Source organism: Ambystoma mexicanum, chromosome 7p (assembly GCF_040938575.1).
Source record: "Ambystoma mexicanum isolate Mex_15411 chromosome 7p, UKY_AmexF1_1, whole genome shotgun sequence".
NCBI lineage: Eukaryota > Metazoa > Chordata > Amphibia > Caudata > Ambystomatidae > Ambystoma > Ambystoma mexicanum.
In genome coordinates, this window is record NC_090939.1 from 445,219,099 (window position 1) to 445,238,413 (window position 19,315).

General features: G+C 42.4%; 1 protein-coding gene across 1 annotated transcript in view; it reads left to right on the plus strand.

Moving 5' to 3' along the window:
- TMPRSS7 (transmembrane serine protease 7) overlaps positions 1–19,315 on the plus strand; it is a 731,423-nt gene that overhangs the window by 207,031 nt on the left and 505,077 nt on the right. Inside the window, exon 11 of the mRNA XM_069636244.1 lies at positions 14,911–15,041. Coding sequence (XP_069492345.1) covers positions 14,911–15,041 — 131 coding nt within the window. The remainder of the gene's footprint in view (positions 1–14,910; positions 15,042–19,315) is intronic.

Sequence of the window (19,315 nt, forward strand, 5' to 3'; positions counted from 1 at the left end):
AGAAGAGGACTAACCTCTATTTCAGTCAAATTGGAGAGCCTTGAAGCTCACAGCACCCTGAGCTGGCACCTTATTGTAAAAACAAACTCTTGTGAAAACCCAAAGGTCCACCTGCCATGCAGGTGACTAGGAGAATCAAGTCATTAACTGAATATAAATATCCCAGCCCTCTGGGAATCGTACTGGCAGACACCTTCTGACAGTTAATGTAGAGACGCTGGAACACGTTGTGATAGAGGGTCATAATAACTTGGAAGGGAGATTAGTATCACTCCCAGACCCCTCTATCTCACCAAGGGATATTGAGCCTTCACAAATGAGGAGAACCTTCCCCCACTTAACCAAGGGAAAAAAACCTTGCAACCCAGAAGAAGGCTACCCTGAGGACCACCTTACAACCCCACTTTTAACACCCTTAAGAGAAATAAATACACTCTAACCAACCCCCTGACCGTGGACAGGCTCCGCTTAACCTGTTGAAATACCAGGAATAGCGCAAAGGAAAGTAACTGACGGGAGGGAAATGCTTAGTGCGAGTCTGCACTGGCCCTGAGTCTGAACTCCTGTAAAAGAAAAACCGGAAAAACCATCGGGCGATACTCCACGTGGTGTATATCATGATACAATATCCCCCAAGGATGACGAGCATGGGAATGAGGGGGAAAGATCTCAGGGAAAAATGATCAATGCCTCGTAAATACAGGTTGTGAAAGAAATCTGGGACCACTGTCCCCTCCAACCCGAGATCTGAGTCTCTGTATTCGTGAGGCTGACTGGCCACTAAGGGAATCAGGGAAAAAAGAAAATGAAGCACATTGTCCATAGCAAACAGTACCTATACAGTACTACGAACCCTCAGGTATATGAGTGGTGCATATCACTATTACGAACGGTGTGTGACGTGAAGTGTTCACTTATCGATCTCAGCAGGATAAAATACTTATTTAGACCTCTCCAAAATTAGGAACCTGTATCAGTAGGGTCAGTACGGATGAGAAAAAACCAGCACCCTAATCGGTGCACTGTAGAAAATGTATATGTCTATATATATATACACAACAAAAGAGATTAAGCAATGCTCTTGAGGGTACAAAAGCCTGCCTGAACTCCTCGAGCAGAGGAGAAAGTGCAACACACTGCTAGACGGTTAGTTGAACCACAGGCCAAGATTTGGGAGGAAAACCCATGGGGCAAGCGCCCTAAAGTTATTGTTTGGCAACTCGTATATCTGATATCATCAAGTGTTTCCCAAACACTTTCTCCAAGTAGAACACGGTTGCTCAATTTGCCATGCAACAAAACTGAACAGTTACCCACGAGCTGACCCTGTCTCCACCAACAGTTCAATAATAAAAAAGAATGTCCAATGGGAAAAATAGTAAGGGAAACCCCGTCCCCACTATAGCGAGCCTCCAGCCCTGCAGACCTCAACAGAGGCATAACGCATCATCTGTTTCTTCCTCATGATGGGAGAAAATACAGCAGCTTAATCAGCACAGGTGTTGGGTGGAGCAATTGATATCGGGGAAAGCAAGACCTAAGGAAGGACTGAGTTGTCCTGAAACTAACTACGGTAAAGGGCGACAGAAGTTTAACTAAAAGACGAAGGTTAACACCAGTGTCTATAGAGGAAGGTACAACCCCCCACATGGGTCTGTTTTACCACAACCTCCACACACTCTTTTCTTTAAAGTACTTAATAAATTATATAAAATAGACATATAAAATATCCAAAGAAGAGGGGTTACGCCCTCACAGGGGTCCAAACCCCCCCGGCCCTTCTATAAGCTGCTACTTACCGAGCATCCGGGCCACTGACAATTCTGAACACTCCAATGTGTTCCATTCATCACTTAAACATAATGTTTAGCAAAAAAGAGCACTGGGCAAGTGCACCTTAACTGCTCACCCTAGCAGGGTGTGGCAACCAGCAGTACACGAGGGGGTCCCTCGCTGCAGAATCCAGGCAAAGCCTGAAACCAAGCAGGCTACGGTGTGCTTACCGAAATAATGACATCTGCCATATGCAGCATCTAAACAGACTGCTAACCATAAGGGAGGAATACCCTGAGCAATTGTGCCTTCAACTGTTTGCCCGAGCAGGGCGTGATAACCAGCAGTACACGAGGGGTAACCTTGCTTTAGAACTGAGGTAGAAACCTGAAACCAAACAGGTTATGGCACACAAACCGTTAAGGTAATCACCAACGCCATATGCAGCACACCGACAAAGTTGCCAACTTTAAGTGAGGAATACACTGATGAAGTGTACCTCAACTGCTCACCCTAGCAGGGTGTGGAACCATCAGTATACGAGGGATCACCTCGCAGAAACACAAGCCAATCCTGCCACCGAGCAGGTGACGGTACCATTCCAGAGCACCACCAGAGTACCTGAAACTGGTCACCCCCGCAGGGTGTGGAAACCAGCAGTATACGAGGGGTTAACCTCCCCATAGAATTCAGGCAGAACCTGAAGCTAAACCGGGCATAGCACTTACCAAGAAGGCAAAGCACCCTTCAGTAGGCGAACTGGTTTTAATATATACTGAAAATATCAATTTAAACACAAAATAAAATATCAATTTTAAATATATATATATTATATGAATACATATAAACATTAATGTGAATACCTATAAATAAAGACACATTCGCATCCACATGTGTATACCGCCAAAGGCGGGCAGCGAACCGAGGCCCCTCGGCCTGGTAAACCTGCAAACCTCTCCTTGAGCTATGCCTCTTGTGGGCTGAAACATCCCTCACCACCATAGAACTATATAAATTAAATGTAGAAATACAAGCGTTTCACTCTAAAAAGAGGACACAGCTGCCCTTTTCAGGAATGCTCATGGAAGTTACTCCCATCAAAGGAGGGCCTAGCAAACTGTCCCCCCCCCAGACGGATCCCCAGGACAGGCTTAGCCTGTATGCAACTAATGACAATGCGCATGTAAACATAAAAACACACAAACGCGACGTGCGGGAAGTTAATGAGTAAAAGAAGCTGCAGCCTTTACAGTCATGGAAAAAATGCGCGCAGGTTCCTACTGCCGCTTACATAATGAACTTGTAGAAAAACAAAAACAAAACTTCCTCTCAAGTGAAAAGAATTTCAAGCGTTCCCAAACCACCTGTGGGAAACGTGCGCTGGCTCTGGGGCTGGGGCAGCTGCTAAAAATAACACTGCCTGGAGGGAAAGAATTTCACACATAGCCGCAGCCTGATTAGAAGGCCTCTCAGGGCTGAAGAAATATAAACAAACACTGCAGAAGCAGAAGGCTCCCAGCGGAGCATTACAAAGCATGAATGTGACCTGCAGGTCAGCGTTCGCACACGAACACGGCACTCAGCCAGTTACCAACGGAACATGAAAAATACATGACCATTTCCACAGTACAGTGTAATAAAACCCCAAACTCATCAAAATAACATTAATAACATAAATAAATATCACTCTAAACTCCATAAATTCAACACGAAGTCAAGAACTAGGAGGAGTGACTTAGCTTGTGGATTTCAGCAGCAAAGAAAGAGGGGTTGGGGTTAGAGTAATGGACATATATAGAAGAGGGTCCCTGCTCATTGGTCCCCTGCAGGGCATGACCTGTCCTCCATGATGGATTGGGGAGTTCCCCATACATTGACATTGAACTCTATCTAGTTGTGTTGTGGAAACTTTTTTTGTTTGTAAAAGTATTTTCTTTGCTGCTGTGGTTTCAGAGTAAAGATTGTAATGCATAATATGAGCCTCCTGTCTTGTCATAGAATTGCTTTTTCCCCTTCATGTCCAACTATTTGTCTGCGCTTTAATTATTGGAAAATACTTTTATTTTGCATTTTTCAGCCTTTATTTACTTCCAAATCACTTTCTGGTTACACAAATATCTACAATTGAGCTTATACTACATCAGATGTGATGGAAGCGTTCTGGAACGTTATTATTCTTTAAGCTATTTCTTCAATCATCTAACTCCACCAACTTCATAATTTACTGGACTCTTGTACTCTCATAGCGATCCTCATATTTACCTCCAATACAGTAAACTTAGTGACTAGTGTGCTGAGGCTCTGTGCATTATTGAACTTTTTTTAATTGATGGTCCTATGTTATTCACCTACATCTCTGGTTTGCTCCTTATTATTTTCTGCCTTTACCATTTGGTCTCCATTATTGGAGGTAGGTGGTACACATAATATGGATATAATAATTGCAAACTATTAGATATCACTCCTCTACAACAGACCATCAAGTGGCCTCAATAACCTGTGTGCATTATCTTTTATCATTGCAAAGACAGATCTCTTACCCTCTGTAGTAGTATCACTACCACTCCACCTTTCTGAAGCCTTTGGTATTCTTCTTCATTAACTACGTCTGGCCTCCAAGTTCAGACTCCCTGGTATCTTCATCTTCTGTTTGCTCATCAATCAGCCTTTAACCGGTGCTACTATGGCCTCTGACATAAATTCTCAGAAAAATAAATCTTCTTCAAAAGAAACCAATGTCTCCTCAACAAACTTGAAAAGACCTAAAAGTGACTCACCACCACCTTTAAATATATCCGATCCTGCCATTGAAGCTATTCTATCTGAAATGAGAGCACTTAAACCTGTGATTGAAACCACAAATATTAAATTACAACAACTTGATGACAGATGGCTAGGATTTGAGAATAGAATGGGGGATGTGAAAAGGTGAGTTGGTCAATTGGAGGATGTATCCCGTAGAGTTGTTGAGCTTGAGAAATCTGTTAAAGACCTTTTGAAACACAACGGGGACTTGGAAAATCGAAGTCGTCGAGCCAATCTTTGCATTTCAGGCCTTCCGGGGGGTTTTGAAGGAAACAGCCCTATTGCTTTCCTGCGAAAGTTTCTACAAGCTTTACTTCATTTACCCTTAGAGACCACATTCAACATTCAGCATGCTCGCCAGATTGGTCAACTATCAGTTCCCACGACTTCTCGGACTTCATTAAGAATTCTCATATTCAACCTCCTCGAATACTCACAACTTCAACTAACTAACTAACAACATCTGCCACATACAAAGAATGGAACTCTGCATGGCAAATCATTTAAATCATATCCCTAGGAACAATGCTAAATGGTTCATTTTCATTTGTTTCCTCGACTGTTTTAATGCTACCGCCCATGGCACTTAAACATTTGAATGTACATTTTACTAATATTTTGTTAATATATGTATTTATTTGCTATACCTGATATTATAACTGTTGTATACACTGATTTTATCTGTTAAAATTGTCCTCCTATACCCTCTTCCCTCCTCTTCCCTCTGTTTTCATGTTTGTTCCTTTTTAGTCTCCTTGTTTGTCTCCCCTTATTCGCTTATTAGCTCTGCAGAATCCTTTATAGCAATATTGTGTGTTTTTGATACTACTTACCATCCATTAGGATATATTCCTTTCAAATTCAACTAAATTACTTATGGATCATTGTATCAGAATTTCCTTGATGTTATTTTCTTGATGTTCTCAGTTCTTATACATTTCTGCATTGTATTGATTTTATCGTACTGTTATAATTAATATGCTAATAAAAATCTTTTAAATTTAAGAAATTGTGTTTCAAAGCGCCAAGCCCAGCCGAAGCATTTAGCCTTTAATTGTTGGTGTGCATGTTAGCTTGGAGCGTGTGTTGTTGCTGAATTGTAGAAACCTGCATGTGGATTTATGAAATGTATAATTAAAACCTTCTAGTATTCCCGACACTCTTGCTAAGGTAACGCCACTTTGCTTAACAAACATTATTCATCCCCTTGCTTCACCTTGACCTGATTAGCTCATATGCTTGGGTACTAAAGGACTTTAAGTAGTTCTCTTGAACTACATTTCCCATCATGCAAAGGCTTCCTAACTTAGTCAGCGGCACGTTAGCGCTGGTGCATTTGCAGGCAGGTTTTTAGCCAGTTCACACCTGGGTTGCGCGGGCGTTCTCATCAGCTGCTCACCCCTGTGCTCACCCTGTGTGGCTTTCACACTTCAAGATATTATTCTTGTTTCATCCTGACTCCTATTATTGTATTGCTTGCTCTTGTTTTCCCTGAATTTTGTGTCTTAATACAGCATTATGTCTGCTGTCTTTTCAATATTAGACTATATATATAATTCTAGAACTACTATCACTACCTTGAATGTCATCGAAGAACACACCAAACACTAATTTTCTGATCAGACAGTCATTTCTGATCAAAATGCCTTGCAGCAGAAAGATACTGCCCATGCCAGTGAGTTTTGTGAGACACCCAATCTAGAGACCTTAAAAGAGGGGGGGGACTCCATATCACAGAAACTAAACTAGATGGAATTTTGACCTAACAAGTAGAAAACAGCCAGGACGAAAATCATTTTAAGTATGCTGCTTCGGTTACTCAAGAGACTATTGTAACAAACAATACTAGCACCATGGTATCAACACCAGAACTCTGAGTAATACAGCAATCCCTCAGGTCTAATACATGTATTATGAATAATCAGCTCCTTGAAAAGGATTCACCGTGCAAAATAAACCCAGATTAGCCTTCCCGCAATCTCTTAAACACCATACACTTGATAATCATCAACTGTATCCAACTTGCCTGAAACAGCATTAGTGTTTCTACTCGAGAATCCCATCTCAATATATCCTTGTTTAATACACGCTCCCTCGTTCAACATGGAGTTGAGATTGCAGACCATCTTGTTACTTTCAGGCCAGACATGTTTGCCATAACAGAAACATGGCTCTGTGAGGCAGCCCATATGGCGGCTTCCCATGCTATCGCGCCCGGCTACAAAATGTTGGGGCTGTGAAATCTTATTTGTAAAAATGAAGGTTAATCAGAACTCATCAAAAGGTGTTCTTACCCTGTATAAATCTCCCAATCATATGCCACAGTTTGAAGAACACTTCCTTGCTCTCCTTAATGACATCACTAAGAGATAGTCACCAGTGCTTGTGCAAGGTGACTTCAATCTCTGGGCAGAGGATAAGCAGGACACCCAAGCAGGATCACTACTCGCAGCTCTTGAAGCCATTGGCTACATTCAACTAGTGAAGGAGCAAACACATAAAGATGGACACACATTAGATTGGGTGTTGACCTATAATGTCCCTATTGCTTCCATTACCACATTGTTGCGTCCATGGTCAGACCATGCGATGGGCAATTTATCAATACATCACCTATGCTGGACAAACTACCCAGCACTGAAAAAGAGTTGGAATTTCGAGCATGCCACTGCAACTGCTTTCTCCGCAACTTTAACTGCTAAGTTAGATCCTCTTGAGTCCCTTGATGATCCTACCAACCCGGTGTCACACTTGCTACATGCTTTTTCTAATACTATTGACCTCCTGGCACATACAAATATTAAACTGATCAAGCCAGAGACCACCACGAACTCCTGGTTTGGTGATTACATCATTCAGGTCAGAAAACAGAAAAGCTGTGCAAAGATTCAACCGTGTTATTATTGATGCCAAATCCAATAACTTTATGGCTAGAATCAATAATGGCAGGTCAAGCTCTAGCGAACTCTTCAAAATTCTAAAAGAGATTGAGGCCAAAGTTCCAGCACCCCTTTTTGGAGCCAGGAATGCAGCCTGGTGTCAAGAAGTACAGAAGGAGCCTGCAGGTAAAACAGCCGGCCATTAAGAGACAATTACATCCAATTGCACTGCATCAAGGGCTCTATTCTGAACACAGGTTTGTTGCACATCTGAGTTAACTCTACTGTTAGTTCCACCCTTCCTGTTTTGAAGTTAGACAATGCACTGAAGCAGACATTTTCAGGATAGTTTCTACCCTTAAACCAACCACCTGTATCAGAGATGTCTGCCCATCCAACATCTTTAAAGGGTCCCTGAAAATGCTAGTTCCTTGGATCAAAAAGATTGTGTATGCTTCCTTTATGGACAGTATAGTTCCCCCTTCCCTTAAGGAAGCTTGGACCACCTCACTGTTAAAGAAAAGTAGCTTAGACCCCTCTTTGGCAAAAACCTACCGTCCAATCACAAATGTTCCGTACCTTCTAAAAATTCTTGATCCGGTTGCATATCTGCAGTTCCAGGAATTTGTCTAAACCAACAAAATCGTAGGTACACGACAATCAGGCTTATGATCCAAATATGATATCGAAACTGCCCTATTGGTCTAACATCACCAGTATTATGGAGAGTGTCCCTGCTGCTTTGTTAATGTTAATGGACCTCTCAGTGGCCTTCGATCTGGGAGTCTGGATGCTGAGCTGTCAATGAAACCTCACGTCGCTCATCTCTGTTCCTCTTGTGGATAAGTTACAAAGCTCTTGCACCAAATAACTTACTTATCCTTACTTATCCTTTGGAAACATATCTCTTCTTTCCTCTGCACTTGTTAACACCTGTTACTTGTTAACACCTGACTTGACTACTGCAACAGTCTCCTAATTGGAACACCCAAAGCTAATCTACACTCCCTTCAGAACACACAAAAGAAGCGGTCAGAGCCATTCATGGTTTCATAAAATGAGACCATGTTACACCATCCAGACAGGCCCGGCATTGGCTACCCATCAAGCATAGGACTCCCCACAAATTGCTGTCACTGATATACAAAGGCCAGGCAGCTCTGGCTCCCCAATATCTAATGAACCCCTTAATAGTTGACCAGCCCTGGCGAAACTTACGGTCCAGTGACAACCATCAGCTCATATGCCCACAATTTAAACAGGTGAAATTTGGTGGCACATGTTTTGATGTACAATCACCAAAAGAATGAAACGTCCTTCCACTTTCCTTGAGGATGTCCTCCTCCCTGCTCATGTTCAAAAGGTCCATAAAAACGTGCCTGTTCAATTTGAAACCAGGTTGAAGAGAGTTGACACCTTTGCCTTCCCTTTTCTCTGTTTTGTGATTGTCTATTTGTCTGTTTTTATTTGATACTTGTGCACCCTGAGGCCCATGGGCATGTGGTGTGTAATATGAAATTAATAGTAATAATAGTAATAATAATAATAACCACTGGGACCATATTGGGGAAAGGGCAACATTTTCAATTCTCTGATGATAGTTCACAGTGCTGATGGACAACTACATGGAGGAGGAGGCATGTCTCTCAGGGTGTCTAATGGCCAGACATTCAACACCCCTAAGGTCCATGCTGAGGGAGGCTACCCACTTGGAAACAAACAGTATTGCTTGCAGCAACTGCTTTGTTGGCTAACTATTGCTGCCTGAGTTACTTGGAAGTCATATCTAATGAGACACAGATCCTTTCATTGGCTAGGCCCATAATTTGTGAGACACAAATGTGTAAACTGTTCACCAGAGGGAGAATTGCAACCAGTCGACATGGGATTAATGGTTATTCCAAGATTTAAGAACATGTGAACTGGACGAAGTGCCTTCTCCATTATGATAGCTAGGCTGTATAATGATATGCCCCAAGAAATGTAAGTACCACATATTAGCTATTTTATAGGACATTAAAAACCTACCTCTTCAGACTCTCGGTTTAAATAACTGGCAATTGTATGTGGAATGTAAATGTTTATTGCTTCAGGATAATTGCAGTATCACCTGGAAACTACTTTCATAGGATCTGCACTATCTATACATAACCAATGCCATGAAATAAAAGGCACTAACCACCGACCTAGACTCCTGTTCTTTTTCAGGCCATTCCGGTAAATCCACTGAAGAGGTCCTGCTGGGATTAGAGAGTAAAATGATACATTTTGTTTGAAAGGGAAAGAAGCCCAGCGTAACAAATATTGAATCTCTTAAAGAACACTACTGGCCCTCCAGTGAGCCAAGATCTTCCATCCCAAACAATATGGCTTTGGTGTCCAACATGGCACAGACAGTGCTTTAATCAAGTTTCAAACCCACATATTGGACATCATGGAAAAGAGAAAACCTGTTCTACTCGTCCTGTTGGACTTGTTGGCCATGTTCGAATTGGTGGATCACGGGCACCTACAGGACTGTCTTACCTCGCATGAAGAATGTTCCAAGGGGGTGGTGGACTGGATTTACTCGTTCTTGAGCAACAGAGGTTCATGTGTATGCTGGGGAGAGGCCTCCTCAAGCCTGGAGCAAATACACTTTGGGGTCCCTCAGGATGCCTGCCTGTCCCTGATCCTATTCAATCTATACCTCAGACCTCTTTGTAATCTCCTCACCTTATCTAACGTTCACTTTTGTAATTACGCTGATAACACCCAACTCCTCATGGAACTGAGTGGAGACTATGCCTCTGATATTGCCAGGCTCTCCATCATCTATGATCTTGTTAAAAGTTGGATGGACCAAAACTGGTTGTGTTTAAATCCAGCTAAAACCTAGCTCATGATCTTTGGCTCCATGCAAGCAAGATCTAAATTACACTCAGACTACTCTCACCTGACCATTGAGAACAATCGGTTTAAGATCCTCAGTGTATACATGGAGGCCTCACTAAGTTCAGATGCCAAGGTAGACATTAATGTAGGAAGCCCTCAGTACCATCTGAAAGTGCTAAGGCATGTTAGACCATTTATTTCTCAAACGAACTATGCCTCCATGGTAAGGGCAATTCTCATGCCACACATTGATTATTGTAATGCCCCTCTGGTTGGTGCAAATAGCAACAGCCTAAAAAAAACTCCAAATATTACAGAATGACACTGTGCGTGTGGTTTGTGATATCCCAGATGAGAACACATTACACAGGACTCCATTGGATGAGCGTGGCAGCTAGAATACACTTTAAAGCACTTTCAGTGGCCCATAAGTATGCTTTCTGTAATGCCCCAGTCTATTTGAAGGATAATTTAAAACTGTATACTTCCCACCATCAGCTCTGCTCTGGATCGGGCGGCCTATTGCCTGTGTCCAGAGCCAAAAGACCAAGAGGCCTTGGCCGCTCCTTTACCGTCCTGATACCTCTACACTAGAACTCACTCCCAGTAGATCTTCATCTGGAAACAAACTACCAAAGGGTTAGGAAACAATTGAAAACTTTCTTGTTTGAATAAATTCCAGGACCTCTGCAACCTTTGGTGCTTAATTCTTCTCCCTTGTTTGTCCCATCTTTTACTTGTCGTCCTGTGTGTGAATCTAGCACCTTGTTGCCTGCGGGCTTTCGGTGCTTAACAAATAAATAAATAACATGAAGTGCACTATTGGTGGGCTGGATATGGGGTGGGGTGGGTTGGGGTTCCACAACATAGTTAAATATTTTGACACAACTCAGCTGCACAACTGCTGGCTGCCAAAGAAACAAGGCCCCATTTGGAAGATGTTTATGGGTATGGTCTATACAAACCCATTAATATATCTTTCCTTGAGGTCTGGAACAATTGGACAGGCAGGGGTAATTTGAGGACTTTTCCCTCACCCTTTCCTCCAATTTTCAGAAATCCAAATGTTACCTCAGGATTACAGAAAGGGAGGCTTTGCTAGATGGAAAGAGAATCACTAACTACGTGTCAAGGATCATTTTTCAAAGGGGAAGATTTGACTCTTCCAAGGGTGCAAACTAGAGTTCAGCTTAATGAAAGCGAACGGTTGAAATACCTTCCAATAGGACACTGGTTGTTGAAAAAGGAAATCAGAAAGCCTGCTACTAGACCCCTTGCAAAGTGTAAGCATGTTCTTACATCCTTTATTGCAACTAGCGGCTTGATTACTAGAATATATAAGATGTTAGCCTCTCTGGAACCACTCCCTACTTTTTGGAGTGTTGATCTGAGTAGTTCCAATGTGTACATTAAGGCAGTTCCCATTTACATATTTGTTTTCTTTTTTTTATAGAGAAGTTTAGGAGGATTTTCACACTATGGTTATACTTATATTTGTGCTAGCGATTGTTGGGATAATGAAAGTAATGTTGTTATTGTAATGTAGTGCCCCCTGTTTGCTATGCTTTACGATACATTTGTTTTTTAATTGACATTTCATTAAACAACAAACTTTGATCAGTTTTTACATAAAGCTTAAGTTAGGTGGAGGATTTCATTAAGTCTGTTGCCTTCTACGCATTTAGTATAATTTCAGGGTTCCATAGGATGTCTATGTTAAAGACTTTGGAAGAGATAGTTACTTTAGCTCCATAGAACGAAGGACCTGCTTGAAGGCAGTTGATACTTCTCAGCAGATGTTTAGGGACTAAACCTTGATCTGGTCTTGGGTTTGGTAGATGTCACAAATTTGGAGTTCATTTATACATCAGCTGTTTCTGGGTCCTTTAAGATGACATGAAGGCATTTCTATGTATTCTTTGAGTAGAATGGTAAAAGGAGAAGGTGTTATTTGTGGTGATCCATTGATAGCGTGTGCTATGCATTAAAGAGAAGAGGTGACAGCTGTGAGTCATGGGGGTACTGTTAGATTGACTGCTCAGGATAGGATTGACCAGTTGTACACTTTACTACCTAGTGTAAATGAAGGGTGAGAAACATTTGAATGATTGGTTAATTGTACCTGTGACCGATTGAAGTTGTTCTCGTAAGATGGTATGGTATATCACATGTCAAATACGGTGGAGTTGTCAGAGAGGAGGACCATGGGCAGATCACCTGCATTAAAAATCTCTCTAAAACCAGCCCAGTGTGTAACCAGGATCGATTTAGTGCAGGAGTGAAGATGACATCCAGGTTAGTGGTGGTCCATGCATAGTGTTGTACCTGGGAGGTTCGTTTTTACAACAACTTTACCGTGTCAGGGGACTTGCCTGGATCTTTTACAACAAGGGAAGTGTTTTAAGCAACAGAGATGAGGGAGTACTTCATCGTTTTGGTGAATGTGCCATGTGTGAGAGATGGATTAATAGAAGAGGTATTGTGATTGGCGAAGTCTTCTATGTGAGTGGATACCAATGCTGATCGGAAAGAATCACCTGCCTCCATCGGTTTTAAAAGATGGGAGGTGGAACCTTAGTTGGCTAGCGAATAGTCGGACTAGGGGTGTTTGAGGTAGACCTGTGGAAAGAGCATTTTATGTGGGTCTTTGGAGTGCTGCGTGGTCCTGGAGTTGTACGTGAGGAGTATGCCTATGGTATCTCTTCCACCGTCTCAATAAAGAAATGGAGTTGGATTTTGCCGTGTCCCTGGGTGTGGGCAGTGTTAATGGGAGTAAAATCAGAGGTGGCGAAGAACTGTACTGTTTGAAAAGTTTGCAGAGTTATTTGGCAGCATCTGAGACCTTGGTGGTGTAGGTTTTATTTGTTTGTGAATATTGCCTTTTGGTAGAATGTATCTGCTGCATTTACAGAAGTTTTAGAGCTACTTTCTTCTGCTCTGCTAGGTGGTATAGAATGTGAAACATTTGTCTGAGGCTCTTGGGGGAGTGTGTAAACCAGATCTTTGCTGTAGATCTGGGTGCCCTTTGTTGCAGACGGTACAGATATCCTGAGCTTGGGTGATGGTTTACTTCATGGGGTGAGCTTGTCTTTGACATGTTCAGTGTTTGAGGCCATCTCTGGTGAGTTCTTAGAATGCTATCACATCTAATTTCCTTGCTTGAATGTATTCAAGACGAGTTGGGGTGCACAGGTGGGGAAGGAATGGGAGGAAGACATATAAGATAAACAGATGGTGGTAGAACCTGAAGACTGCTGAACAGGGCATTACAATTGAGGCTGTGATTGTGGCAGTACCCCTTAGAGTATACCCCAATCTAGCATGAGGTGGTCTGAAGGCGGTGACCCATGAGAGAGGAGGGTGGAGAAGTATGACAGGGATGCACATAATTGACCTCGTGGTCGTGAACAGTTGATAATCGTGCATGAAGAGGAAGGCATGAATGAGAGTAAGAATCCAATCCTCTTATCAGTGTAAGGGTGATAGCTACACACAGAACATTTGGAGGAAGGATTTGTGAACAATGGATTTTGTACCGGTATATTGTGAAGCACCGTTTTCTCATCATAGCTGCTCTTTAATGTCTGGCTGTAGATTTATATCCATATACAGGGCCTCATCAGTCCCATTAGTGACATTACCTTTTAACATTAGATACAATAATAGCAAAGGAGGGTAAATAGTATTGCAAATTAATGTTCCACATGCAACGTTCCACGCTTACAATTTGAGGGGCTGATTCACAACGTTTTTCCAAAGGAAAAGTCAGGTTTAATAATATAAACAAGCATATATTACATGTGTACAAATTACTAATTACGTACTATTAAAAAATGCAAAACACATGTCTACTAGTGCCACGTATATCATCACAGCATCACCCTGCCTAGCTGGAAATCACCAGGACAGAATCAATTGGGGCCGAGAGGGTCAAAAGACAAGAGGGACATGTTGGAGATCACAAATCCAGCAGTCATTTCCACAAGTATTTGCACACATTTTTCAATGCCCAGGCATGCATTTCCCACCCAGATAAGCATATTTAAACATAAACCTGTAGTCTATCTGTGTCTGTCAGCAAGTGTGTAGGAAATTAAAACACAGTAGTATTAGCTTAGAAGGGGAGAAACAAGGAAAGCAAACTTTAACTACATTTGGGAGTTGTGAAGATACATTTTGTACACATATATTTAGCGACATGAATGGCGTAGGTATATGTTGCATCTCTGCTTTGTAAACACCATTTATGGGCGAAGTGTACAAAAGTCAAACATTTAAGGTATTTCTGGCCAAAATTACTTATGTAACTTCCTCCCCTCCTGAAACTGAACTGCCCATTCCTCTCGCCAGACATTCAGTGATAGTATGAATGAATGCCTGTTTCATTGGGTGCCATGTCGCCTTTTTTTTCCGGGTGTACTCGCCTACCTCAGCTCTGTCAGCCCTTTCTTCTCCCCACTCAGGAGGTGTATGAGTAACTGTGCTCGAAGGCAGTTTCTTGCCATCCCACCTCTGTGCAAATGCTTCGTTGGGTGCATATTATCCACATACGTCATTCATTTTCTGTTTCTTTTTCCAGATTCTGTGAACCAACCGACTCACTGATATCGTTTGTTTCAACAAACAATATCATGCTTGTAACCTTAATATCTACGCAAGTGAACAAAGTAAGGAGCATCCATGGATATTTCGAAGCAATACCAGAAGAAAGTAAGTTTAAACAATGGAAAGAAACGCACTGACACAGTGTAAATTAAAACGATTGTTTATGAGTGGGGCACACATAAATACAAAGAGCAAAATCACAATGTACTCTTAGTATTGTTACTTGAAGCAGGCATAAAAAAGTAATTGTAACTATGACAGAATGCATATGCTTAGTCATGATTTTATGTTAAAATTAATTCCTCAATTTAGTTTTTTTCTTTTTTCGATCATTTCTTCAATTACACTACATTCCAGGGATGATTTAGCAGGTTTCATCACATTCTCAAAAATAAAATCTAAATTCAACATCGGATTCCCATTTCAATGTCCATGAAGGTCCCAAATGTGCCACCAATCAACATCATCGTTTTTCCAATTCCACCTCTCAGTTCTGGTCCCCTCATACCGAACCGTATACAGGAAAATGTACCGAGAGGAGCACCAGCACATCCCATCATAAACCCCATCTTTACTCTGTCAGAACAGCTTGGCTGCGACTGCCTGTAGAGTCCTATGGCGACTGGCATCTTAATAGCTAGTGTTCCAAGGCTTGCTGTTTGCCTTCTCCCAAGGTGTTAAGTGTAGCTACTCTAAATTCTAATTCTTCAATTAATCGTTAAGAAAACAAACACAGCAAATACAAATTAGAAGCTCCTTTTACAAAGCAACATAATAAGCCCATTCCTATGCGTCACATCGAAGCGTTGATAAAAGATGGCAGCACCCGGGGTGGTTAGCTGGTGGAACGTGGGACAACACCGGCAGCTTCCGCCCACGTTTTCAGCCACCTCATTGGTTAAGCGCCCTTTCCAGGTTATGGAAAATACTGGCCACTATTGCAAGTTCTAAAGATACTGCAAAACCATGCGTTGTATTGTGAGCATATGGAGGCGCAGGACTGCAAGCTGAGTGTCTTTATGTCATGGAATTCTGGAGTGACTTGCTGTTCCCTATAAATGGTGGTGGCTCCTCCTGCGAATAAATATTGATATTAAGTAGGGGCAGAATCAGTCAATATAGTGGTTTCTTTATTTTTCTTTCATTTTAAGCATTGCTGAAAATTCTTCTTAACAAGTCTCTAACTGGAGCAGGAGACACTATTTTCGCTATCTTTAGCTTTCTGATAACACCTACCAGTTTATTTTTTTTTTTACACGTGTCTTTTCTATCATTTATACGCAGCACTTGTGACTGTAGGCATGCTATTTGTAACACAGCAAATAACAGGTAATACTGCTCCCCAATTTAATGGTACTCAGTCTATCATCTCAGAACAATGAAGGGCTAAGTCGACCTGCAATTTAAAATTGTGACCCCCTTTTGAGCTGTAGGTCACACAAAGAATTTAGCACTATGTGACAAGCTCACTTTGCTGCTTTATTTGCCGAGGGAGATTGTGGATCCCTCATTCAGCTCTAATGGCAACATTGCTAGATTTTGTGGGAAATAAAATCAAGGGATGCGGCTCCCACTGTCAAGAAGAGTTTTTTGCTCTGTCACTTTGGACATCGAGGATACCATGGTTGATATTGTTGAGTGGAGACTGGAGAGAGATGCAGCAGCTTAGTCTGTTTCTGCTTGAAGACATGGGGGGTCATTACCAGTTTGGAGGCTGTTAGCACCATGGCTGCCTCCAAACTCGTGTCTGCGTCCATGGTATCAGAATAGGGACTTACCGGGACATTCCGACATAGGTGGACCCGGTAACTCCCCATTCTGAATACTATTCCCCATTCCCATTCGAGCCTCCATAGGGCTCAATGGGAATAGGGAAGGAGCTAATAATGGGCCCGCAAATAGCGGGCCCTTTATTAGCTCCTTGGTCCCTTAGCGGCTCCCGCTAAGGGACCTGCGAATGCAGCAGTAGGGGGTTAACGGCACCGGCATCCTAACCGGTGCCGTTAAATCCCTACCACCGTACTCGGAATGAGGCGCATGGTCTGCCTCAATTCGTTGACGTTTGTTTTTAGCATATATGCTATCACATTTCTGCCAATGGGTTGCCAAAACAATGCCAAAACAATGTGACAGGGAGGAAAGAAAAGGAAGGGCTACTGAGAAGCACATATTCTTTTCTGATTTACCCTTCACCATTATTTCTTCTGCCAGCACTTCTCAGAGCTGACACAAGTGACTAAACAAAACCATAGTCCTAGTGCCTCATCCTAGTATTACACCTGTACCCTAATCTCTCATGTTAGTCCTAGTCTTTTATCCTAGTCCCACATTCTTTTTTCACATCCTACTCAATTGTACTCGTTTCTCATCCTCATCCTAGTCTCAAATCCTACTCCCACATCTATGTCCTACACTCCTGTCCTAGTCTTACATCCCACCCTCTGTTCCTATACTCTCATATTAGTCCCACACGCTAAGCCATTTGAGTACTTGTCCTGTGTGCCCCATTTTAGACCCTAGTCCCTTGTCACTTGCCCTGGACCCTCATTCCAATCCTTCATCCTAGTCCTTCAACCTTGTCTCTCAAAGCTCATCTAACCATCCTAAATCCAGCCTCCTATCCACAGCAGCAGGTAAGATTGGATGTACTTTTCTAACTCCTAGGTAATCTCTTCTGTCTGCCAGTCAGTTAAGGAATGATAACTAGAGGAGAGTTGAGTTTCAATCTCCATTCATTTACAATACACTTCAAAGAATGTGGATGCAAACCAACACTGTGTTGGTATGGAGACTGTGTAGTAAGACAATACTCTGCAGAAAACCTTGAGCAGAATTAATTCAACCACCATACAGGAATTGAAGGGTGCCCTCTGCATTGCCCACAAGGCCTTCTGGGGCCTGCGGCCTCAATACCTTCAACTGTCACTTCCTAAATATCTTCCTTCTCAAGCTCTTCGCTCATCTGCCTTCATCTCCCACAGGGTTAGTCACTTCTCCAAGCAACACGTTGGTGGTAGATCTCTTTCTTCGGCTGAGGCCTCCCTCTGGAACAGCCTCCCTGCCTCTCTGAAAATTGAGGAGAACCATCTCCGGTTCTGGAAGAACCTTAAGACCTTACTCTTTGCTTCTGCTTTCTCTCCTCCTCTCCCCTGTTGAACTCCTGGCTGAAACTGAAACTGCACTGGTGACCTGGCTACCATCTGTTCTCGGGCCCATGTTCCTTTGCCCGCTTGTTGGCCACCTGCACTGGCCCCCTGGCAACCCTTGCACTCTGGGGCTGTTTCTGTATCCCCTCAGCCCCCTACAAGCACTCGACACCTGATGTCTGCACTTACTTTTGCACCTGCCACCAGCTAGCCACACCTCTTATTTATTGTTCTTATTTATTGTTTTATTTATTTACTGTCTATCCTATGTACTGCACTTCCCCTCGCACTTTTCCCCTCCCACTCCTCTGCACTTGCGCAATCTCAATTTCACCTGGCCTAGTAAGATCGTTGTCTCTGTCTTCCCTCTGTTCCCCTCCCTTACCTCGTCACACCTTCAAACACGTGTGTATAGGTGCGATATATCATATCATATCATATCATTGCCTGTTAAATATGTTGTAAAGCCCTCAGAGTTTGTATGTAAAGTCCTAGGTACAACAATGGACCTCCTAGATTCCACTTATCAGACCTTGACCTAATACACACCTCACAAGACCCTACTTACTTGATTCAATCAGTCTGCACTATTTCCTACCACATGTTCCTCTGAAGTGATCTTACAGCAACTCCCTCTTTTATTCAATTCTCATAATGGGTTGTGGGGTTTGTATTGTAGAGAAATCCTTTTTGAGGCTGAAAAAAATGTGTGAATGCCAAAACTCTATGCACCTACTTGCCACAAATGGGGATAGGCCAATCCTTAACCTCCATGACCTTTGTGGAGGCATCACAAAGCCCTAATGTTCAATTACCCCTGTTTGGTATTCTCCCTGTCAATTTTTCCACGTAAAGTCTATTTTCTTTCTACTTCTGCGAAACTGTGTTTTTTTATGCCTGATGTTTTTCTAAATTCTCATTGATAGAGATAACCACAAATACATCAATCTACTACAAATAATATTATATAAAACACCATGGAGCTCATGTTCATTGGATGTGTAACATTAATGAAATGCATTAATGCCTTGAGTGAGGCTTTAATGTCATGCATTTATGTTGTGCCCCATTGTCAATCATTTGTATCGCAGAGAGGATGGACGGAACGCAACTTGCATTTCTCCCACCTTCCTTTCTCTCTGTAATACAAATGCTACAGCATCAATCAGGCGGACCCCATAGGGATCCATTGTACACGCTGCTTGCCATGATCACAAGGCAGGCAGCATGTTC